At 36.7% G+C, this 22,810-nt stretch overlaps 1 protein-coding gene across 1 annotated transcript in view; it reads right to left on the bottom strand.

Annotated features, from left to right (window-relative positions):
- Positions 1-1,352: 1,352 nt before the first annotated feature.
- Positions 1,353-22,810, bottom strand: part of ADGRA3 (adhesion G protein-coupled receptor A3) — a gene marked incomplete at its 3' end in the record, with an annotated part of 66,616 nt that continues 45,158 nt past the window's right edge. The window contains exons 10-19 of the mRNA XM_081999165.1: positions 19,420-19,569; positions 16,416-16,577; positions 15,938-16,141; positions 14,698-14,911; positions 14,335-14,543; positions 9,282-9,406; positions 8,614-8,737; positions 6,689-6,834; positions 2,791-2,886; positions 1,353-2,592 (exon numbers count right to left, since the gene is read on the bottom strand). Of these exons, the coding sequence (XP_081855291.1) occupies positions 1,353-2,592; positions 2,791-2,886; positions 6,689-6,834; positions 8,614-8,737; positions 9,282-9,406; positions 14,335-14,543; positions 14,698-14,911; positions 15,938-16,141; positions 16,416-16,577; positions 19,420-19,569 (2,670 nt within the window). The remainder of the gene's footprint in view (positions 2,593-2,790; positions 2,887-6,688; positions 6,835-8,613; positions 8,738-9,281; positions 9,407-14,334; positions 14,544-14,697; positions 14,912-15,937; positions 16,142-16,415; positions 16,578-19,419; positions 19,570-22,810) is intronic.

Here is a 22,810-nt window from a genome sequence, read left to right as displayed (position 1 = left end):
AGGATGACACAAAATATGAACTTGTTTACATTGAGGTGTCAACAACTTAAGTACAGAAATTTATAATGATCTTATGATGATAGACAAATGATCTATTCTATAATATTTCATTTTACATAAAATATTTTGACCTTGACACTAATTTTTGTAACTATACTGCAATTAAATTTAGAGTTTAATTTAACTACAGCTTTTGTTTTTCAAGATTTACATTATTGTAAAAGATGGCATGTTTTAGCTATTCCTATTGCAGGAATTTACATGCTTTATAAAATTGATAACCTTACGAATATAGGTCTGCTACTGAAACTTTCCTTTAAACACATATGCTGTATACTATTGGAGAAGATTATTCTGCAAATTGGCACATACAGGTGAACGACTGAACTTGCAACTCAAAACACTCTCTCAAGAGTCAGCTTGTACAGTGACACTGAACCCGAAGACCCTGACTCTGCATACTGACCATATGCTTATTACCACCTACCAAAACACACGCGCTATTATTCTTCCACACTATTACAACTGAGTTTTCACTGGTACGTACTGACAACCTTTGCAAATTAACACCTATTGTCTGTGAACATTCATAACCTTCTCAGTTGCAAATGATTAAAACAAATTTAAAAACCCATCCCAGTCAGGTAATTACGAGGGCAAAATAGAGTATTACCCAGAAACATTACCAAGTAAACTAAAACTCTGTTCAAGTCCATTGAAATAAGCCAGAGATGCCTAAAAATGTAACTAACTTATGCTGCAAATACAAGACAATGATTCTGGAGTAAACAAGCTGCCTGGATACTAAAAATCTCTTTAAAATATAGTTTATTTGTTTCAAACAAATTCTAGGCCTTATGCAATTAATTGAGCTATTTGCATTGTCTATTTCAGACAACAAATATTTTCTTTAGTAACTGAAACACATAAGTTTCCGATATTGAACTAGTAAAATCAAGATGATATTCAGTGCAATAATTTTTTTTTAAAACCCAACAAATAACTGCAACATTGGGCTGCTGGGGAAAATACTATTTATTATACATTTAAATACAAATTTGAAATGCGTTGTGGACACATCTGCAGGGTTACAGGTAAGAAAAAAATGTACAAAGTTACGTTCAGCATCTCTCAAGATTGACGCTTCAAAAAAATTTCACAAAATAGCAAGAGTTCATCTTTGTAAGAACAGCAAAGATAATAATGCATACAATCTTTTGCTTGGAAGATTATCTTTGTTCCCTCCCTGCGTAAAGTACCTAGAGTTTGTAAACAGTCCTTAAAAGTGTTAATAGCTTTAAGGAATGTGTAACCACAGTTCGTATGGATTCATCCAGCAACAAATTATACTGCTACACAGTAGTTTCGTGTTTCCATAACCCAGTTCTAATATTACCAGTACTGTCTGCAGTGAGCAAGGGTCCTTCCTGTCCACTGCTTTTAAGTGGTCCGTTCTGAACGGCTAAATTTAAGCCGTATGACTTTTGTTGGTTTTCAAGTTCAACTGCTATTGGTTTCCTTAGAATATCTTTTTTGTTGTTTGTAGCTATTGTTTTTTCAGTATTTCTGCTACTTTTTGGAAGTGTACTGCAAGCATCGCTGCTATCTTGTTGGGATTGGTTATACTGACGTTCTCTGTATGCCAAATAGGCTCTTCGGCTCCTCGAATGCACCTCACTATTGCTTTGTCGACTTTTAGGTAAGCCATTTTGCACACTTCCTTCCACACTTGTGGGAACATCATATGCGTATTCCCTCAATACTGCCAGCCTGCTAGCACGATGTCCCTTGCTCCTGTTCTTATGATGCCGACTTGGGTGTCCGTTTGTCCGAAACTGTACCTCTAAGGGAGCAACATGCATTTTGATATCATTATCCACTGAATGTTCAGTGAGACTGTTATCGAGTTGAGGACCCGTGTTCAATGGCAAAGTAGGGTGGCACTGAGCTGCTGCAGCTTGTAAGTTAGTTAGTTTACAGCCTTGAGAAGAATTCTTTAGGCTTGACACACTTTTATTTGTGCATGAAGATTCTGCGCTACTGTTGGTGCACTTAGGGGCCTCTCCATTTGTTCCGCTGGAACTGGAGGGCTGCACATTTACTTGCACTGAATATGTACTCCTTCCAGGGCAGCAAGTTGTTATCCAAGCATGCCTGACATCTTCCCTGTTAACACAATGGTGCACCATAAGAAAGGCACTGAGGCTTAAACACGTTGCCCCAAAAAAACAGCTGAAGATCAGGTCCATGGGATAATACAGGGAAACAGACAGAGCTCCAAAGATCCACAGGGCTACATACAAAAGCAAAGTAAGGCCCACTCCCAGCAGCTGCGCTTGAAAACTGTGCTCGTTCTCCAAAGCAGATGTGGAAACCAGTGACACTGACAATGAATCTTGATGGGCCAGTTCCCCATGTTCATTGGTGGCCAGACGCTGCTGTTCCTCAATGGGTTCCTTAAGTTCGTATTTACGTTCAGGGTGACGTTTTAGTTGTATGAATATGCTGAGAAAATACATACAGTTTATGAAGATTATAAAGCTAGCTGGTCCATAAAATGCTCCTAAGCTAGGTTCCCAAGTCATCCAGCAACTGGAAAAGAAACAAACCAAAGAATCAAAATTAACATCTTCTCACGAGTCACTTACACTTTATCAGTTCATAATGGTACCCTGAAACGATCCTGGCTGTAGTACATTTTTTGGAAGAATCAGAATGAATTGCAACGAGTACTCAGAAAAGCCAACACATGAAGTCTTATGATGGAGCTCTCATTTATATGGTACTTACTAAGGAGCATTAGGTCTGCTGCCATAATTTCGGATGTTTGCTGCTGCTGTTATTCCACAAACGATGATAGGGATCCCTCCACCAATGAGGTAGAACCTAAAAAGTAAAGCCAGTGTATCAGTGGCTGCCTAATGGCAATGGATTTTATTCAGTCACCATGAAGGAAATGACAGCTTCCCATGATTCTAGAAATACGCAAGTTGTTTAAGAAAATAAATAAGGTGAATCAGATTTGGGCTTTGGCAATATCAAATTTTTCTAAGTGTTCCTGACTACAATTTTTATTTTTGCTTCTGTTGTAAACCACCTCCCTCTCACAGCCGCTCACTTCCCTTGAAGGCACTGAACGAAGGCATACACAGTCAAAAGTTGTAAACTGCTGGAAGAGAATATGGAAACTTAGAAGGAAAATACTAAGTAGTATGTCTCTTGTTCCAGAGATAAACTTGCCTAATATTATGACACTATGTTCAGAAGATCAGCCATAAGAAGTCTTGTTACTTGGGGGTTTTTGTGTGGAGAGATTTAGGGGGTAGTGTTGGTTTTATTTACAGAGTCCATTAAAAATAAATAATCTCATAGTATACGCCTCCTACTTCCCTCTGGTGTTGTTAATGAAAAGTGTATGCCTTCACAAGGACAAGGGCATATGTTGTTGGAGTATCTAACTTTTAATTCCAATTTCTATGAATTCACATTGCATTCAGTAGTGGCAGATCAATAATTATTAACAATCATTCCAATTAATGGCACTCCGTCCTGCATCTTATGCTAATCCAGTCCAAGTTCAGATCAGAACATGCAGAGAAAACTCCTACTGTGACATATGAATGAATGGTTTCTTTTGTCAACAAGAGACACCTATTCCACTGCATTTCAGATTATTCACAAGACACTACTGCTGTCTCACTTGAGAGTGTCTTGAGTCAGTCTAAAATAAATTCTTTCTTGGAAGTCTAGGTACAGTAAATGTATTACTTAGTTTCTGAATCCTACAAAGATCAAATTCTGTCATTGGTTTATTCCATATCTTGATGCAGCAATCAGGAGCTGGCCAGATGAAACAGATCTTTGTGGCACATTTTAGTCTACTTATCTTTCACTACAAATTACTAAATCACTGCCTCAAAGATGCACCACCACTCACACACGAGCAGCTAGTTCTACACAAGACAAATTGTTACTGGTGGGAGAGTGAAGCAATATGGGTTGTTTGCAGCCCTAGCTGTGTTTGCTGTATTGAAGGAGCATGTTTATAGTTGGCCATGAACCATACCGAGATGAAAAAATAAAAAGCACTTGTGTTGCTGCGTCCAAGTCTTCAGCAATTCCTAAGAGCCCAAACCACAAAGCAAAACTATCATGCAGCAAGGAGCTGTATGAACAGAGCAGCAACTAAAACATGTATACAAAGTATGCTAGAGGACATGTAGTAATATCAAGATTTTGGGGCAGAATGCTGTGCAAGATAAAACGTTTCCTTAAGTTAGATCAAAAAGAGAAAAACAAATCTAATGATCTAAGAGGTGTTACGATGGTAAGAGGAAAAAAGTGAACAGTGAAATGTTGTGTTTCTAAGTAGAGCGTTCACCCAGTATTTGTGTTAAAGTAACATACATTTTTTCATTTATTTTAAATTAAATTACAAAATACAAATATTTGTCTTTATTTCATGCTTTACATGAAGTATCTTGTTAGAGATCTTCAGCACAGTTCTTTGTAAAGCAGTTCTTTTATGTAAAAAAAAAAAACCCACACCCCAAAACTCTTTCCTTTCGTCTTGGTTGGAGAGTGCTGAACAAAACACTGTTTCTGCATGACAACCTCCATTTCCTTCTTGTCATTGGCAGCTGAGGACCTCAGTTGTTTTTAGACCCTCTTGCCTAGTATGGCAATGCAATATACTTGGCATAAAGTTCTTCACAGTTAAGAAATTCCAAAGTGACAAGTGTTACGGTGTCTTCTCAACATGGCTACTGTAAGCCACAGCAAATCTCCTCTCTAGTGTCTATAGTGGCTTTCTGAAGCACACAAGATCCATTTCAAAGCCTTTTCCCACCTTGTTCATAACCCGTGACAAAGTCCCACTAACACACTGAATAAATATCATCATCACAAGCAAAATTGTCTTACATGCAGTGAATTTCCCAAAACAAGGAATAAAGCTTATCTGTGCTAGAGGGGAAGGAAGCTTAACAGGTATGAAGTCTACCCTGAGAAAATACCTACAGGAACTGAAGATCAGTATACATGTCATGTCCACCTATCATCTGCAAGGTGGACTTCTTTAAACCCAAAGAACATAGCGCAATTTATGGCAAATAAGGAGAAAAATGTGCACCTACATAGGCTTATCAGGGTTTTTTTTTCTCTGTTCCAAAAGACCCTTTGTAATTCTGAAAAGGCATACAGAGGACAAATATAAACAGTGTGGAGGCAACAGAGTCAGTTGTTTTGTCTCTCAATTCAAGAAACAGGGGGCCTGGTAACAGTAGGTGACCAGTTCCAAACAGGCAAGAAACAGTTGCACAAAACTTTGTCCTATGACACCATAGGTAGTTTTGTTTTGCACATAAGTTTAAAAGACAACTGAATGGGAAAAAAAAAAATCCTTCTATGGCTGTTCCATGCAAAAACATCACACATCTATCTGACTGAGGAAATCTCTGATCTGCAAGAAGCTGGTCATTGAGAAAATCTGAAAAATATGAAGCATGTTTGCTCTGTTCTGATTACTTGCGTCCAGAGTTACTACCACTGTCACAGATGAGGTGTCCATATCTGAAATGTATGTACATGTTTACGTCCTTGCTGAGCTGAGCCTGTGAGGCTGGTAATCTTACTGTAACATTTTCCAAAGCAAGAACTCCATGACAAATAATAAAGAATGATAAAAAAACCAAAAAGCCATCATAACAGATGTTAAAAAGCCTACTCAGTACTCTGCTGGAAGGCACACAGTTGGTGATGGGCATGATAGCCTACAGTGAATATAACAGATTTACTTTTTCTTAAAAGAAAAATAATAAAAGTTAAGGAAAGCAAAGACAACATTTAAGTGGTATAAATGTTAACCTTCTACCATCTAACCTATCAATTCAATATTACTATATGCTTGCATATAGTATTGCAAATTTTAGTTGATGATATTCAGAAAAACATTTCTGATTCTCTGCAGTCTCTGTACTTTAAAAACAAGCTTTCCAAGCGTTTGGCTATAACTAATCAAAGTTAATCAACTTCTGCCACCTTGTGGAGATTTTCAGCTCGGCAGTTTTTAATTAACATCCAAAGGCTCAGTAAGCTATATTAATAAGTATGTTAATGTTTTCTATTAAAAAGTTTTCACATAGGGTGAATTTCACAGATACTAAGTTTGTCCCACTTCAATTATTTCAGATATAAAAATTTAAGAGAAATGCTTCACAAAGAACACTTTTTATTTGATAATGACTGATACCTGTTTTTGAAATTATTTGTAAGCAATCTTTGGAAAACATATTAAGCTTTATTTACTTAAATTGCAGTTTTGTTAATTGTGTGGTAACACAGTTCTCCACATTTTCTTCTACGATAATTTAATGGGAAGCGTTGCTATCTAAAATCCTAATCAAAGCTCCAGCGGTGATGCTGAAACACCAATTTCTTAATTTACAAATCAAGAATGTAGCATTACAACAGTAATGTACTAAGGCCAATCGTTCTTCACCTCATCCTCCTTAACATAACGCTGAGGAACATTATCTGAAAAAAAATCTGGAAGGGACTTTACGGACCTGCAAAGAAAATCTATGAAAGGTACTTGCAAAAAAAACAGTAGTGATCCGTTACATTTTCTGTTCAGAATATAATCATAGCAACCTGGGAAATAATGAGTTGCAGAAACAAATAGGCTCACCTCAGCATTGGTCTGGGTGGAGGAGGTGGCTCATCAGGATCTTGACATCTTTTTGCTTTTTTGGTTACTTGCTTGTAAATATTACGAGATGTCACTCCTAGCCACAGTACTGTCGCAAGAGTGGAATAATGCAGAATTATCCCAACCTTAAGGAAAAAAAACAACCAAACATTTCCTTTCTACCAAGTTAAAAAATTAATAATTTAACAGACAACATACAAAAGCCTGAATTTTCAAAAGCTCAGTACAAGAGACGTAAAAAACTTTTTACTTTACTGTGACTGTTCTAAATGCCCAGTCATTGTGGTTTTCAAAAAAGAAAATATTTTATGGAAACCCATCTTCATATCAGTTGAGTCTGGAAAGGCTACATAGCTGCAGTTGCCTCTAGTGGAAGGAAAACTTAATGCAGGAAGAACTTTGCTGGCCAACATGTTTAAGATTACACATCAATCATATACTTTAGGAAACTTTATTTTACAGAACGCAACTTTAAAATGTCTTGTGTTACAGATATTATTCAAACTGAAACAAGTAAGGGAACGTCAAGCTAATGATATTGTGGTAACTATGTAGCAGGCAGCAAAACACAGACAGCTAACAAATTCATCAGTGATTTTAACATAATGCAAAAAAAAATTGAAGTGTCATACTTTAGATACTTAACCAGCCCAAACATTAATGCGAAGTCAGCCTCACAGACTGACTAGGCATGACTGTTAAGAGAATGGTTGTCTGTCAGATCCTTTTCCACATGCATTATTTTATAAACTGAATGTTATTTTCTTAAAAGAAGTTCCAGGAATTCCCAAGTTCCTGGGGTTTTGTTGAGGAAAGACACAATCTGGTTGTCCTGTATTTCCTTACTTACAAGCCAACACTGAGATGAAGTGCCTGCAGGAAGGTCTCATATGTCCCTTAAATGACAGCACACAAGCATGGAAGAGGCAACACTTCCGTTTCTGTTAAAATGACTGAAACTTGCAAGAAACCCACCTCCAATCACCAGTAAAAGCAGATCTTTTAAACAACCCATCCATATCACAGAATTTCTCTTGGAGGATTCCTGTCTCCAAGGCGGCAAGGAAAAAAGATTACCGTTTGTCAAACTTTTTCCTCATCTCCATATATATATATATGCGTGTGTGTGTGTGCGCACATGCATATGCACGTACACAGACTAGCATTCTCTTTGTATTTGTAGGAGAAAGATCAGGTACCTGTTTTATTGCACTTTGAACCATCAACCTAATAACTACTGTAAATTCAAACAAAAAGCATTATGGACTATTATGGATCACTGGATGGAAAAAAAAAAAAAAGAGAATATTAAAAAAATTTCCCTGTTATCTTTCCAAAGCAGTAACACTGCTATTATACTGAAACACTGCAACTGAATTAGAGATGGCCAAATTTTAGAAGAACAAATTGTTGTAAAAGAGGAGCCTCAATAAAGCTAGTGATGTTTGTATAGAGAAAGCACGGGTGACTGACTTGAAACACTTCTCTTTGTCCCTTTAGGTTATACTGAGCAAATGGAAATAAATATTTTAATACCTGTGGAAATCAGCTTTCACATGGTCTGTAAAGGCTACACACAGGCCTATAAAACAATTAAGTCTCAAAAGCAAAACTAACAGGTAAAACTTATTTTCTGTGAGAGCATTTTGGGCAAAAAAATTTCTGTTCCACTTATGAAATACTTCTCCAATTTTCAAGTAGGAAATTAGTTTTATCTTCACGGATAGATGAAAATACAAGAGAAATCTTTAAGATAAAAAAGATTCTTTTTTTTGTCTAAATTTTACATTCTGATGAAAATGCCTGTACAGTACTACTGTTCTGTAGGAGGCAAGTGGGGGCATATACACATATAGGAATATGAAACTGTTAACTAATTTTTAAGTGCTTGCACTTTTACTTACTGCTTGGCAAATGCTGGCATTCCTGGTCTGAGTTATGCCTCCAATAAACATCACACATGTCAGGAAAATATGAAAGCTCAGGTTAACTAGCATATGCCAGCTTTTTACACTGATCCTGATCACACTGTTAAAAGAAACAAATTAGACAACAGAAAACACAGCTGCATTATTGTCTTCCAGAAACTAGCAAGATACACTTGTGATAAATGGGATATAATTACCATTAATGATTATTTGACTACCACATACTTTGTAATCAAATATAATCTCTGGTCTTCATCACAAGAAATTAAAACACCCTCCTATTAACTAGTTTTATACAACTATTTGGGGTCTGATTCAAAAATTTTAGGCTTCAAGCTTTCACATCCACAGAAATGTAAAAGGCTGAAGAGTTTTTAAATTCTACCATCTTTCTTGAGTGGGCTCTTCTTTCATTATGAAGCAGAAGTGAAGAATTAAAGAGATACATGGTTATGAGAGCTAAATTGTCATACTCGAGAACAGATGAAATAGCTAGTTGCTTAACTGTTAGTCTGCACCAACAAATTTTATAGGAAGAAAAGCCAACAAATGCAGATTACTAGATCATGCTCCTACCAAAAAGAAAAAAGTAGTACTAAGCACTATGAAACTAATTTTTTTAGTCTAGTAATTTTGATTCATACCTGTGATGGTATATGTAACTGATTATGATCATCAACAGGCACATTAGCAAAACCATGGCAGTGGCATAAATTACTGGATGCAAAAGATCAGCTGGCTGCGTATATAATTCAGCTCCTGTCAAGTCCTGACAACAAAAACAGAATTAACATTAGTCCACCTTATGTCTCCATTTTGTGGGGGTGGGGGGATTGGCACAGGAAACACAAAATAAAGTAGTAACAGAAGCCTTCTAGATTAAATACCTCCCCCCCACCAACCCTCCAATTATTTATTATTTGATGTTCCTGGCTTTCTTCCATGATTACCTGCTATTCTGGCTGACCTTTATAAATGCAGTCACACATCTCTTATAACACTTTAACTTCATATAAGCTTGAATATACAGAGAAGTTCGCAGCTTATATACACACACCATTTTCTTCTTCTTAAAATACTTAGATGTATAGCATCTAGAACTGTGTGTTTCAGTTATGATTATCTTCTGCAACAACCCAAAGAATGTTACAGAAAGTGCCCTCAGAAGTTTGCAGATGCTACAGGTTGGGGAGACTGATCCAGAGAGTGGAGGATATTCAGAGGAATGTTGGTGAGCCAGAGAAATGGGCTGATAAAACATCATGAAGAAGTTTAGCAAAGGAAAACGTGGTGAGATATGCATCTGGGATGGAATAACCCCCCTGCATGCAGCAATACAGGTTGGGCACTGGACTGAACAGAAACCAACCGAAGGACCATTTGAGGGTACTGGTAGACAAAAGCTGACCACAAGTCCACAGTGTAGCCTGCAGCCCAAGGCCACACTTCACTGTACTGGCAAAACCACAGCAAACAGGTGGATTGATTATTCCCTTCTGCACAGCACTGTGAGACCACCTCTGCAGAACTGTCTTTAATTTGAGGCTCCCCAGTACAACAGCAGCACTGACATACTGGTTGGAGCAAGTCTAACAGATCACTAGGAAGACTAGCAGGCTGAAAGCACACATTGTCTGCAGCTGAAAAAGCTGGGTTTGTTAATCTTTAAGAAGAAAAGGAAGATAGGAGAAATCTCATTACTGTATTGAACTACCTACTGGGATGGTATAAAGAAGACTGAGTCTTGGAGCTGAACCATGAAATGATGAGAGGCAATGGGCATTATCAGCAACATGGACAATTCTGATTAGATACCAGAAAAAAATTCTGCTGAAAGTGGCCACATGCTGCCCAGGCAGACTGTGTAATCTCTGTCCTTGGAGATACTCAAAGCTTGACTGAATATGACCTGGAGCTATATGATCTGACTTTGAAGCTGATCAAACTTTGAGCAGGTAATTGGACCAAATGACACCCAGATGTTACTACCAGACTGTTATCCTCTGATTACTGCTTGACTGGAATAGACAATTGGCAACTCAAACAGAATTCAACAGCTCTTCAGAACTGTTCAAGTTTTCTGAACCCACCCACCAAAATGTTACTCAAGAAGTAAGCATGAAATGGAACTTTGGACTGTTAAAGCACAGCAGTATTTCAAATAACATCTGAGGAGTGACATTTCCATTTACTGACAAGAATAGCAAGAGAAAAAAATTCTGTTTGGATGCAGTTACAATTTACTAGGGTTCCATTTCCATAATAGTAATGAACACTGTAAAAAAAAAACCAAAAAAACCAAAAAAACCACCCCCAAACCACAAAACCAACAAAATTTCAGTCCCTTCCAGCACAAAATAAAACAAATTTGCTTAACTAAGATCAGTGGAAAAATCTATTAATCTATCTTTTTCAGAATGGACAGGATACAGAAACTCCTCTCGCCTATAATTCTGACTGAGTCACTCCGATCTCTAGTTAGTAAAGGTCAAAAGTGTGCTGGGGGAAAGGACAACAAATTTGGCATTCACAAAGAACAGCAGAACATTAGAGGAAGCTTCAGTTTGTTTTGAGAAAAATCACAATGATATACAACCTGTTTTTAAGGTTAAGACGGGTAATCCGATCTCATGGACAGGAGAAGAGTTCTTAAATTGAGGCTTATAATTAAATTACAGAGTCAGCAGTCTCTTCACCACTCCTTCAATTGTTCTTTCATCAGAATATAAATTTGTTATTCCTAAGTCACTCACCAACCTCATTTCAAAGTAATTTAATCAGATTGTCAATTTGATTTTTATGTATTTGGCTTTCTTTGGCACCTGGAAAAAACACTTCAGGAGAGATCATAAGATATTATGCCTCAGGCAGCCAGTCTCATCTGATTTCAACACTACCCATGGCCTGGTTGATATCCATCTGGAGATGCCTAGGAACGCACTGCTGTTCGAAGCATGAGCGAATGTATTGTCATACATAGCCGGTGACTATTAGAGAACAGAAACTGTAGGAGAATACCAGTTGTTGCTTCCAGACTGGTGACAGAAAACAAGATGTCATGCATGTATTGGCGTGAACTTCAAGAACAAGACCTACAAAATCAGAAGATTTACAATAGTCTAAAACATCTGAAAAACTCAAAAACTCAGTAAGCCTAGCCTAGCTAGCAAAGGCCTTGACCCAACACCCACTAAGTCAAATTCTTACCAGTTGTGCTGACATTTTTAATCAGACCTACTAAAAGGAGTAAGGGGAGCTAGTAATGTTATTTCTGAGCTAAACTAATCCTAAATAATTTAGTAAAAAAGAATGACAGTAAAATAACAATAGAGATAACATTAAGAACAACATTGGGGCATTTATAGCCAACTAGCCAAACTGTTTCTTCTCAACTACCATTGCTGGCTTTTTTAACTCTGCTGTAGGCCTATAATAATGAGATTTCAGCTGAGCCTCTTGTTTATCTCTTCTATTATTAAAAAGTGATTAAAAATATTTCCAAATAAATACAAAATTTTATAACTGTAGCTTCCTAAATCACTAGATTAGAAAACTAGATGCTCAGTTAACAGGTTCCCTTGTCAGAGAGGACTTTACATTATGTTCTGAAACACATAAAGACGGGTCGGTACATTACAACCTGCTTTCTCTATACATCAGATTTTTCCACTGATCTTAGTGTACTCAAAGAGTGAAATAACTCTGGTTAAGTCATTCACCACCCAGCCAGGACGATGGAATATTGTGTTCAGGTCCCTCCTATCACTACTGTTCATGGATTTGATGTTGATGACAGCTGCTGAATTAAAAGCTAAACTAAAACTGAACGTAAAAGAACCTCCTATGAGCCTGGGACCAGAACCCAGACTTTCACAACACTATGAGAGTCTACAAATGAAATAGGCTAGTACAGCTTTTTTAGTTAATATGTGGACAGGTATTACGAAAACCTTTTCCAGGAGTTGCTTCGACATCCAGAGCTTTTGCACTGTATTAACTGTGTGCAAGGAACATTTAACAGATGAGCATTACTCTCTGTCCTCCTCCACCTACATCCTCCTCTTCAGTCCCTACAGCCTAACATTGTGAGAAGTAGCTAAATATCTAAGGAATACCAGTTTTGAGCAAGGACAGAATAAGCGCCACTGGAAGAAAGCTGCCCCTTTCTCTAACTTTTTTTTAATTTCTGATTGTCAACATTTCTCTGTGTAACTCACAATAAGATACTGATACAATCTTACCATGTATTAATTTAGAGATAGTAATTTACAGCAGCAGATTGAATATGCTCTTCATTTTTCTTCCTCCAGGTGGCAGAAGTGTGACCAATTTAAAGCATAATCTCTTTACATGCATACTACATATACAAATGAAATTTAATTCCATTTTAAAGAATGCTGTTATGTTTTAGGAAAGGATTATATATTTTTAAAATATCAAAGAAGGCAACTATAGAATTATAACAGTTTGAAGTAATTTAAAACAGTACCTTCAGAGGTAAAGTGAAAAGTTGCTCTCTTTGAGCTCTTTTAAGAAGCTTGGCATGTAAATTAATTTCACGACTAGCCTTTTTTACTATTTAATTCTCTTAAGAGGCAGTTTTTAAAAATTTGACCTGCAAAGCAGAAGTAGCAACTTCTCATGCACTGATCATAAAGGAATCCGCTTTCTTCAATGTACAGCCACATAAATATATATAACTAATTCCACACAGAGCACATTAACTACAACAAAACACATACCAAATTTACACTTAAGTTAACAATATCTCCTAAACCTCTTACTGTTTCACTCCGCTTCCTACTAGCCTACCATTTTTATCACATTTTATCATTTATCATCTGTGGCGATGACTGATGAGCAGGTAACAGTCACCATCCTATAAAAAGAGAAGCTTCAGAGGCCAGATTCTGAAACAAAGAGCTCTGGGAACAAAGAAGAAATCGTATTTCATAACTGAAGAGCACTAAAAGAAGATGTCTTGCTCCCTTCTTCAACTATCATTGTATTTTAGAACTGGTTAACCATTTTATTGACATCAATTTGCTAAGATTAGAGTTAAGATACTATGTTTTAAGCAATATTTCAAAAATATTTTGAACAGTAACTGAATATTTTGATTTCTTTTTCCTTTTTCAGTCAATATCTTCTGGTAACAGACCTACATACTGGTGAATGAATAGCTAATAGCTATCTCTGATTAAAGATCACAGTAAAAAAAAAAAAACCTAGGAAGACAGTCCTGTCAACAGACAAAGCTAACAGATTTCATCTAACACAGAGAAGATAAGGTTTTTTTGACTGTTACCTTTCTTTATTTTAAACTGTCATTATTAGACTAAAATTCATTAAACCCTATTTGATTAAGTAGCTCATTAAAATGGCTTCCTATAATAGAGTACTTTTCATATGAAAATTCTTTTGTCTAGTACATTCAGCAATTAATTGCACTTTGACAGAATTCCACTTAAACCTCATCTTACATCAACATTTATAAACATAACCGAAAACTAAGATTTCTTATGTCTAGTTTTATGTGAAATGGAACGTGGGAATGCTCTTTTTCTTTAATACAAAAAAAACCCAAAAACAAAACAAAACAAAAAACAACAAAAAAACCACACTAAAACCCCACAGAATTGCATTTTGAATATTTTTAAGTTCCAGAAAGGAGAAATGTAATTCTAAGTGTCATACCATTAAAACTGCATAGTTGCTGAGGGAGTAGCACTGAATGGTAGTAATATTTTCATCGGACAGAAGAATGCGACAACCATCAGATTTCCATCCCCCTTGTCCATTCAGTAGATCAAAGTCCCACTGAGCTGCAACAGCATCTGCTCCATGTGCAATGCGCCGCAGTGTCACATTTATAGGAACGTGGTGACTGGCTAGGTTTAAGCCATCTGTTACAAAAGAAATGTATTTGCACATAAATTTCTCAACATGTAACACATTAGATTCTAAAAACCTTTTATTAGATATCTGCTAGTCAAAACAAAGGATTCAAAAGTGGTCCTTATTTTTAAAGGTCATATAAAGTAATGAAGAAAAACAAACCTATCTTGGTAAGAATAACTGGTGTTACAACTGTACGACGTTTCCCATCATCAGCCAGATTTGTTGAATTTCCTGTTGCTGGAAAAAGCTTTCCATTTCTAAATGCAATAAGCTGAAGCTTGTAGACAGATTCATCTGCTGGTCTGATTTCTCTTTTTTGCTTTTGGGTGAAAAGGGAAGCTGGCAACTGGATAGAAGCCTCTACAACTGTGTTCTAGAAATAAACAGTGTTTTAAAGATAAAATTAAATTCTTTACTGAGATTAAATTAGCAACTCCTCCAACTCAACAGTATCAGAGATGAATGCTTTTAGAAGACTATGTATTGTGACAAATACATTTCTGACAGTGTTTCCAAGTAAGCCATAATAAAATAGTTGAATCAGGTTATTAAAGTCTTAACACTTTAAAAAAAAGATCAGATTCTGTAGTTACCTTACTCATTACAGAGAGTAAAGTTGAAGTTGGGATCAGTAAACTATTGCTAGAGTTTTCCAGATTAGACTATTGCAACTAGAAACAGCAACCGAGACAAGCAGACGGTGCTGTAATTGTGCATTAGTGCCATTCAAAATGAAATGCTGTATACAAACAGGTTTTGGTAACTTGTACATAAATTATACTTGGGTAGGGAAGCATGCATGCAATTTCATAGAATTACAGAAATATAATTTCAAATATACACCCTGCAGTGATGTTGAAGCACATTAAGTGATAAAAGCAAACTGGTATGTTGGGGCATGTAACTGAAAAAATACTTTTACAGAATATGAGGACGTGTTTTCATCCTATACACACCCACATATATATGTGTGCGTGTCTGTGTACAGTACATTACATATGTTACAGTATCACTCTGAGCAGAATATTTCAGATATTTAAGGAGACAATATCTGATTTAATATGTAATCAAGGTGAAAATAAAGCAAAATAAAGTATTATTATGAACCAGGAACCATTTCAATTTCCATACTTATGAAAAGGTCTGGAAGTGTCTTTCAACTTAAGATGTTTTACTAAAGGAAACCACACCTACTCATTAAAAACTGTGTCCATTAAAAAGTTATTCTAATATAGAACTCTATTATCATTTTCACTTTAATTATCTCTTTTCACAGTCATTCTGGATTACATAAAAATGCTACTTTAACATTAGAAATTAGTAATATAAGCTTGCTTTCCAAATGGCTCATATTTAAGACATTATTACAAAGTCAGTAGGCAAACAATGAGTATCCGACCTTTAATGCCAGACTTGAGAGTGTGTTTGAAACGTTGCACTTAAAGCTTAATTGTTTATCTAGATTTCCATCTGGATCTCTTCTCCCATATTCACTGAGTCCTGTACGGTCTGATGTAGCCACTTTTTGAAATACGGTGCATGTCATCCCAGTGAAAGCAGCAGCCTTTATTACATAAGCCTCAAGAGCAATATTTGGAGAATACTGTGACAACAAAAATCAAACATTAAATAATTTTACACACCCCAGGAAGAATAATAAATAATCTTAAAGGGATTTTATGCCATAACAGAAAAAAAAGCACACAGAGAACTGTTTCTGTTTATCTGGCAGGGATAAATTGGTTCAGAGTATTTCTCTTCTCCCTACAGAAATAGTAGGCATTTCAGATAATGCCAACATCTGTTAAGAAAAATGAAAAGCTACTGAAACTTGAGAGCCAGGAAAATGTCTTCTAAATAAGTAAATTTATACTCACAGTAGAATAAACTTGAGCTCCATTTGCAAGACGATACATAGCAATTTTCTGTAGACACTGTACAATTCTAGTGCAAGCCTTGGCTTCTCTTTGTGACATCCACAGAACACGTTCATCAGCTAACATAATGTTACTTGCTATGTCCACCATCACATCACCAAGCTAACAGGAAAGAGAAATAAGACTATTTTATAACTTTGAAAGCATTCATCAAGTAGGATCATTATCAGAAAATACAAAGCGACTTGTCAGCAGTAAAAGGAAATTGGTTGTTCCTATTTAAATCACCACCTGTCACATTGAGATACTGTAATACCTTGACTCATACATTTACCTCCATCCAAGAAAATTGTTATGCCAATGTAATTTGTCTGTTTACATTATACTTAGAAAACAAAAACATGAGAAATAAGGTATTTCATTAAAAGCAAAGAGTGTAATACTCTACATTCTACTGTACTAATTATTTAAAAGGACAATTTAAAATCAACTTTAAACCTAAAATAAATAAAAAAAAGAATAAACTATAAATCAACAATAATAGAATCATAGAATAGTTTGAGTTGGAAAGGACCTTTGAAGGTCAAAGGTCATCTAGTCCAACTCCTCTGCAATGAGCAGGGACATCCTCAACTAGATAGGTTGCTCAGAGCCCCGTCCACCCTGACCTTGAATGTTTCCAAAAATTAGCACAAAACCCTTCTACTTCTCCTTTTGCTATGCCTGCCTTTTCTTTGATTCCTTCCTTGCTAGCCTTCAATTTTGCATGAACTGTTTTAGGTCGCAGGTTATACATGAGAGAGACAGCAAATACCTGTAGGTACCAGAGCTGCTTTCAAATCATCAACTACATTGTTGTGAGTTTATGCTCACACTCCCTTACCTTGTATTCTATATGACAGACAAATACAAACTATAAAGGGAATTCATTTATTTAGGGCACAACTCTGCCAAAATTAATGAGCACCTACACTGACAATGTCGACCCAACACCATACTTTCACAACATTTACGAAACAGGGACAAATATTGGACCAAAAGAAAAGGTGCATGTATTTTTTAGTTGAATAGACTGAAATGAAATTCACAGTGCCTAAATTTAGGGACTGGAGTTTTTTGTGTAAAAAGAGACAGGGTGGGATAAGGAAGACCTCTCCTTTACCATCGAGGCTTCCCAATTTATTTTCAGAATATTACTAGTGAGAAGAGAACACAATAGTTGGCTATACTTTTTTTTAAATCTTTAAAAATAAAGGCAAGAACAGGAGTATAAAAATATTTACTTTTTTTTTTTTTTTACAAACTGTCACTTTTGGGGACAGAAGCTACAATCAGTAAACATTCTCAACAGCTAACACAGAGCCTCAAGCAGCATTTGCAGGCTGTAGCCCTTTTCATTAAATTCCCAAGGACAAATCAAAGTTAAATTAATTGAAGATGCTTATTATGGCTTATTACTACTTGAAAACTGGTAACACGTTTTACACATCAACAAATGGTGGTTTTGCAATAAATTATCAGTATTAAGAACCTGAAGTCAGAGGACTTAAGATGTTTCATACTTTTAAAAAATAATACACATTACTCTTTCCCCTGCTTATCAAGGTTCACACAAGTTTTTCCAACTGCATTTTAACTTAAACACAATCTGCTAAGGACCTTCTGAACATTTGTCTTCAGTTTGTTTCTTCTTCTGACATGAAAAAAGCTATTAAATGAAGCTTTTTATAATTCATAGTATTTATCTTACAGAATAGCCACTGTAACACAAACTAAAGAACTGATAATAAGATGGAATAAATGAATACAGTGTCATGAAAAAGTCTGTGGATTAATACCCCAATAAGAAATAACTAAGTCTTATTGATAGCTACTAAAAATTATTAAATGAATTTGAAGTCATGTTCCTTGAACATATTAGCAAATCAAAGGTTGACTTCAAATCAAATCAATTAAGATAAAAAAATACTTCGTTTAAGACCAAAACTACCTATGAATTTAACTTAGATTTTTTCATATCTATTACCTTCAAACATGGCACAGTAATGCCAGATTGTGTCACTCTACAGATGATAAATCACAGCTGAGAAAAGAATCCTTATAATGTAACAAATCATGCAGCAATCTAAAACATGCTTCTATTTTTGACTGTGTTCAAAACCAGCCATCTATAAACTGCTTGTATAGTTCCAAAATAGACCAAAAAAAAAAATCCAAGCTATGACAGTAAAAAGGAGATTCAGCCTGAAAATTCTCCAAGGATTTCTGCAAAGAATTTACAACCAGCAGTTATGGTTTGCTGAGAATAGAAAGGGAAGTTTGGCTTTTTTTTTTTTTGCACAAGCTTAAAATTGAGGCATTGTGGTCTCCAACTTCCCAACATGCACTGTACAGTGAGATCAATATAACCTCTGTTCAGCAGTGAAACAGAGAGCTCCTACCCACTGGCGAGACTATTCAAGCACTCGCATTTTTCTCCCCAACAATGAGCGTTCTCTAAGATTTTATTTTAATGGCTTGTCTTATATCCTGCAAGATATAGGAATACTGAAAACCTTAGAGATACAGCTCAATACTGAATAAAGACAGCCTACCATAGTGGGAGGGGAGAAGGTAAGTCTTGTTTTATTCATTATTGAGAGGATCTCTGAGGCTTTCATTATTTGTATTTTTAGATAAGAACACACCAATGAAAACCTGTGTGACCCACTCCATATTAAATAAAAACAGACTTACTGTACCTATCTCCCTGCTCCAGTGCTGACCAGAGGTGTTACTCACATTACAGGTCCAGTGAATGCTGGATCATCTCAGCGCGAATGCAAAGTCTGTGACCATGGGTCAGCAACTTCAGGGACCTACTAAACAAACAAAAACATGGAATAGAATCTGATAAACCACTAACTCAGTGCCTGCATCTAACATCGAGAAGGTTTCACGGCTCAGAATGCTTAAGGACAAATGCTTTGATTTATCTTTAAAGTCATGACAATTATCCAGTTACCTCTTTATATTTTTCAGCAAATCTTCCAAATTTCTCTATCATTTCAGCCACAAAAATAACATCCATCTTATCAGAAAAATTTGCTGCTTCAACAGTGTAAGCCAAAAGCTGTCTTGCTGTTGCCACTGCATTAGTAAGGTTGAGCGGCATCTACATAAAGAACAAACATAAGCATTTTGAAGAAGTGAAAATTAAGTACAAGATAGAGGAAACATTTTAGCAATTAATAAAAAAGCATTTTCCCAAAGAGGATAGCAATCCCCACAGGGATCACAATGTTTTAAGTTGACAAGGACTACCACATTATCTGTTAGCAAAAACATTTCCTACAAGCCAGCGAACCAACATTTGTATCTGCAGTCAGAAATTAGTTGTCCTGTTGTCCTAGAAGGGAGAGAAGTATTGCACAAAAACAAAGACAGTACTGTCAAAAGCTTGTTCTCCTTTTCACCAGAGCCTAGGCATGACAACACAAAGTCTCTAAAATACTAAATTTTATAGGAAGAGAAGCCAAAAGAAATTTGAACACATCACTGCTGCAGCATTCGCTCTTTATTCTGTAATTACAGAAAGCATTTGGAATGGAACACACAAAAAAACCAAAACAAGACAGATCCTCTCTATGACAAAGCTTGTGATTTCATTCCCGAGACAAGCACCATGTTGGAAAATTCTTCACTTCATAGTATGCAACATGAACATGCTTGAGTTAGCAAGGACCAAAAATGGGAAATTTCACATAGTACAGTGGAAAGTTGTGCAAATGTTACCAGTTCATGTTCCGATGCTGTTTTGCCATGATAATCCAAACTAGAGGTGTCCTGTCTCTGGGGTTTTTTTGGTGTACAGATATATAGTTTGCCCTACTGAATGTGCAATGTACGACATAAGCACAACTATATATTTGTCCCTGCTGGTCTTAGCACTTGTACGTAGATTTGAATGCAATTAATGGAAGATTATTTTTTTCCAAAACACTAAAAGAGTTTTTAAACAACCGTTTAAAGTGTAAATAAAGTTCAAAGTCATAACACACACTGAACAAAGTCAACTTTCAGATTCAGATAGCCTATATAATTTCTTTGAACTTTTTCTTCAAGCATTAATCTCTTTTCACCTAAAACTATACCTGTATGATACACAATCAAGAACAGTGAAATATCAGTGTTGTTCTATAAATGTTACAAATGTTTCACTCCATTTTAAACTTAGACCTCTACTTGATTTAAATTGCTCAGCAGAATTCTAATGTTCAAAACAGCTCAACTATCTTTGTGTTCAAAGGCTCTACAGATGCTTATATTATTACATTTAATATTAGTCTCAAAGAGACAACAAATTTCTGTGCAGAATACTGCTAAAAATATCAGACCTACTACACATAAAAAGAAGGCAGCTCTACTGAGTAAAAACAACTCCTGAAACCAAAACATGCCAATTCTTCCTTTAACAGAAAAATAAATTTGAAACCTCTATTTCAGTGTACCATACTGTTGTGGTTTAACTCAGCAGGCAGCTAAACACCACAGAGCCATTTGCTCACTCCCCAACCCCAGTGGGATGGGGGAGAGAATCATAAGGGGGTGGAGGGAAGGAAGTAAAATTTGTGGGTTGAGATAATGACAGTTTAATAGGACAGAAAGGGAAAATAGTAACAACAACTATAATGATAAAAGTATATACAGAACAAGTGATGAACAATGCAATTGCTTACCACCTGCCAACCGATGCCCAGCCAGTTCCCAAGCAGTGGTCCCCAGCCAGCTTTCTCCCAGGTTTATATACTGAGCATGACGTCATATGGTATGGAATATATCCCTCTGTGTGGTTTTGGTCACCTGTCCTGGCTGTGCCCCCTCCCAACTTCTTGCATCTCCCAGCCTTCTCGCTGGCAGGGCAGTATGAGAAGCTGGAAAGTCCTTGACTTAGTGTAAGCACTGCTTAGCAACAACTAAAACATCAGTGTGTTATCAACATCATTCTCAACCTTAATCCAAAAACCAGCACTACACCAGCTACCAGAAAGAAAATTAACTCTACCCCAGCCAAAATGAGGACCTTCTTCTATATCATCTACATCATGCCCAGGTCCCACACCTTCCAATACATTCTTATTAATCACTACCACCTTTCCAGTCTTTTGATACATACACAAAGATATCATTCTTTTAGTCTATGGGCCGTTCCTCTAACGTGCCCATTGAGTTCATTTAATCCATGACTTTGGGCTCCGTCACAACAGTCCTTCAGGGCAGGAGAGATGGTGTGTTGCATAATAAAGCCACTTCTGCTTCCAACACTGCTGCGCTTGTCTGGTTCTATCATCACTGCACTTTGCTCAGTTTCATCAAATTCATTCTTTATTCATCTGGGTGATTTTTACTGTAATATCGCTGATATTGCATAGAGCAACCATAGCAGTGATGACATACAGTATTATGTAGCAATTAACATCATACAATTCAAATCATTGGCTATTCTCCCCAAAAATCAAATCCCCTTGAGGTACACATCAGACTTCTCCATCCTTCCACATTACCCACCAAGTACATCCAGGTCCTTGAGCAAAACCAATCCCACAAATGGGTTTGCCTTTGCCTGAAGCAAGAGTAACCCAGACTGTCTTCCCCAGCATGTTTTTTTTATGTGCATCACAGGGACTTTATCCCCTTCTACAGCATGCAGAAGTTTTGACTGGGCAGAGCCAGCTCGACTGGCAGATCCCCCAGTGTTGACTAACCAGCTGGCTTTTGCTAAATGTTTTTCCCTATGTTTGAACATCCCATCACCCATTGCTCTCAGCATAATCTTAAACAGTACATTGTATCGTCCGATTTTCCCAGAGGGTGGTACATGTAACGGGTTGTGATATACCCACTCAATGTCATGCTCTTTGGCCCAGGTGTCTGTGAGGTTGTTTTGGAAATAAGTCCCATTGTCTGACTCAATTCTTTCTGAGGTGCCATGTTGCTGTAAGACTTGCTTTTCAAGGCCCGGGATAGTGTTCTGGGTGGTGGCATAGGATACGTTTCCAGCCATCTGGTGGTTGCTTCCAGCGTTGTAAGCATGTAGCACTTGCCCTGGCGGCTTTGTGGGAGTGTGATATCAATCTGTCAGGCCTCCCCATATTCATATTTCAGCCAGCCATCGTCCTCCACACCAGAGAGACTTTAACCACTTGGCTTACTTGATGGCCGCATGTTTCCATTCATGGATAACCTGTGCAATAGTGTCCACAGTCAAGTCCACCCCTTGATCATGAGCCCATTTATATGTTGCATCTCCTCCTGTTGGCCTGAGATGTCATAGGCCCACCAAGCTCTAAATTCTTCACCTTCACGTTGCTAGTCCAGATTCACCAAAGCCACTTCAATCTTAGCAGCCTGATGCA

This window comes from Phaethon aethereus (genome assembly GCF_964289735.1).
Source record: "Phaethon aethereus genome assembly, chromosome: 4".
Classification (NCBI taxonomy): domain Eukaryota; kingdom Metazoa; phylum Chordata; class Aves; order Phaethontiformes; family Phaethontidae; genus Phaethon; species Phaethon aethereus.
The sequence above is the reverse complement of the archived record's forward strand: the minus strand, read 5'-3'. Positions and strand labels throughout refer to the sequence as shown.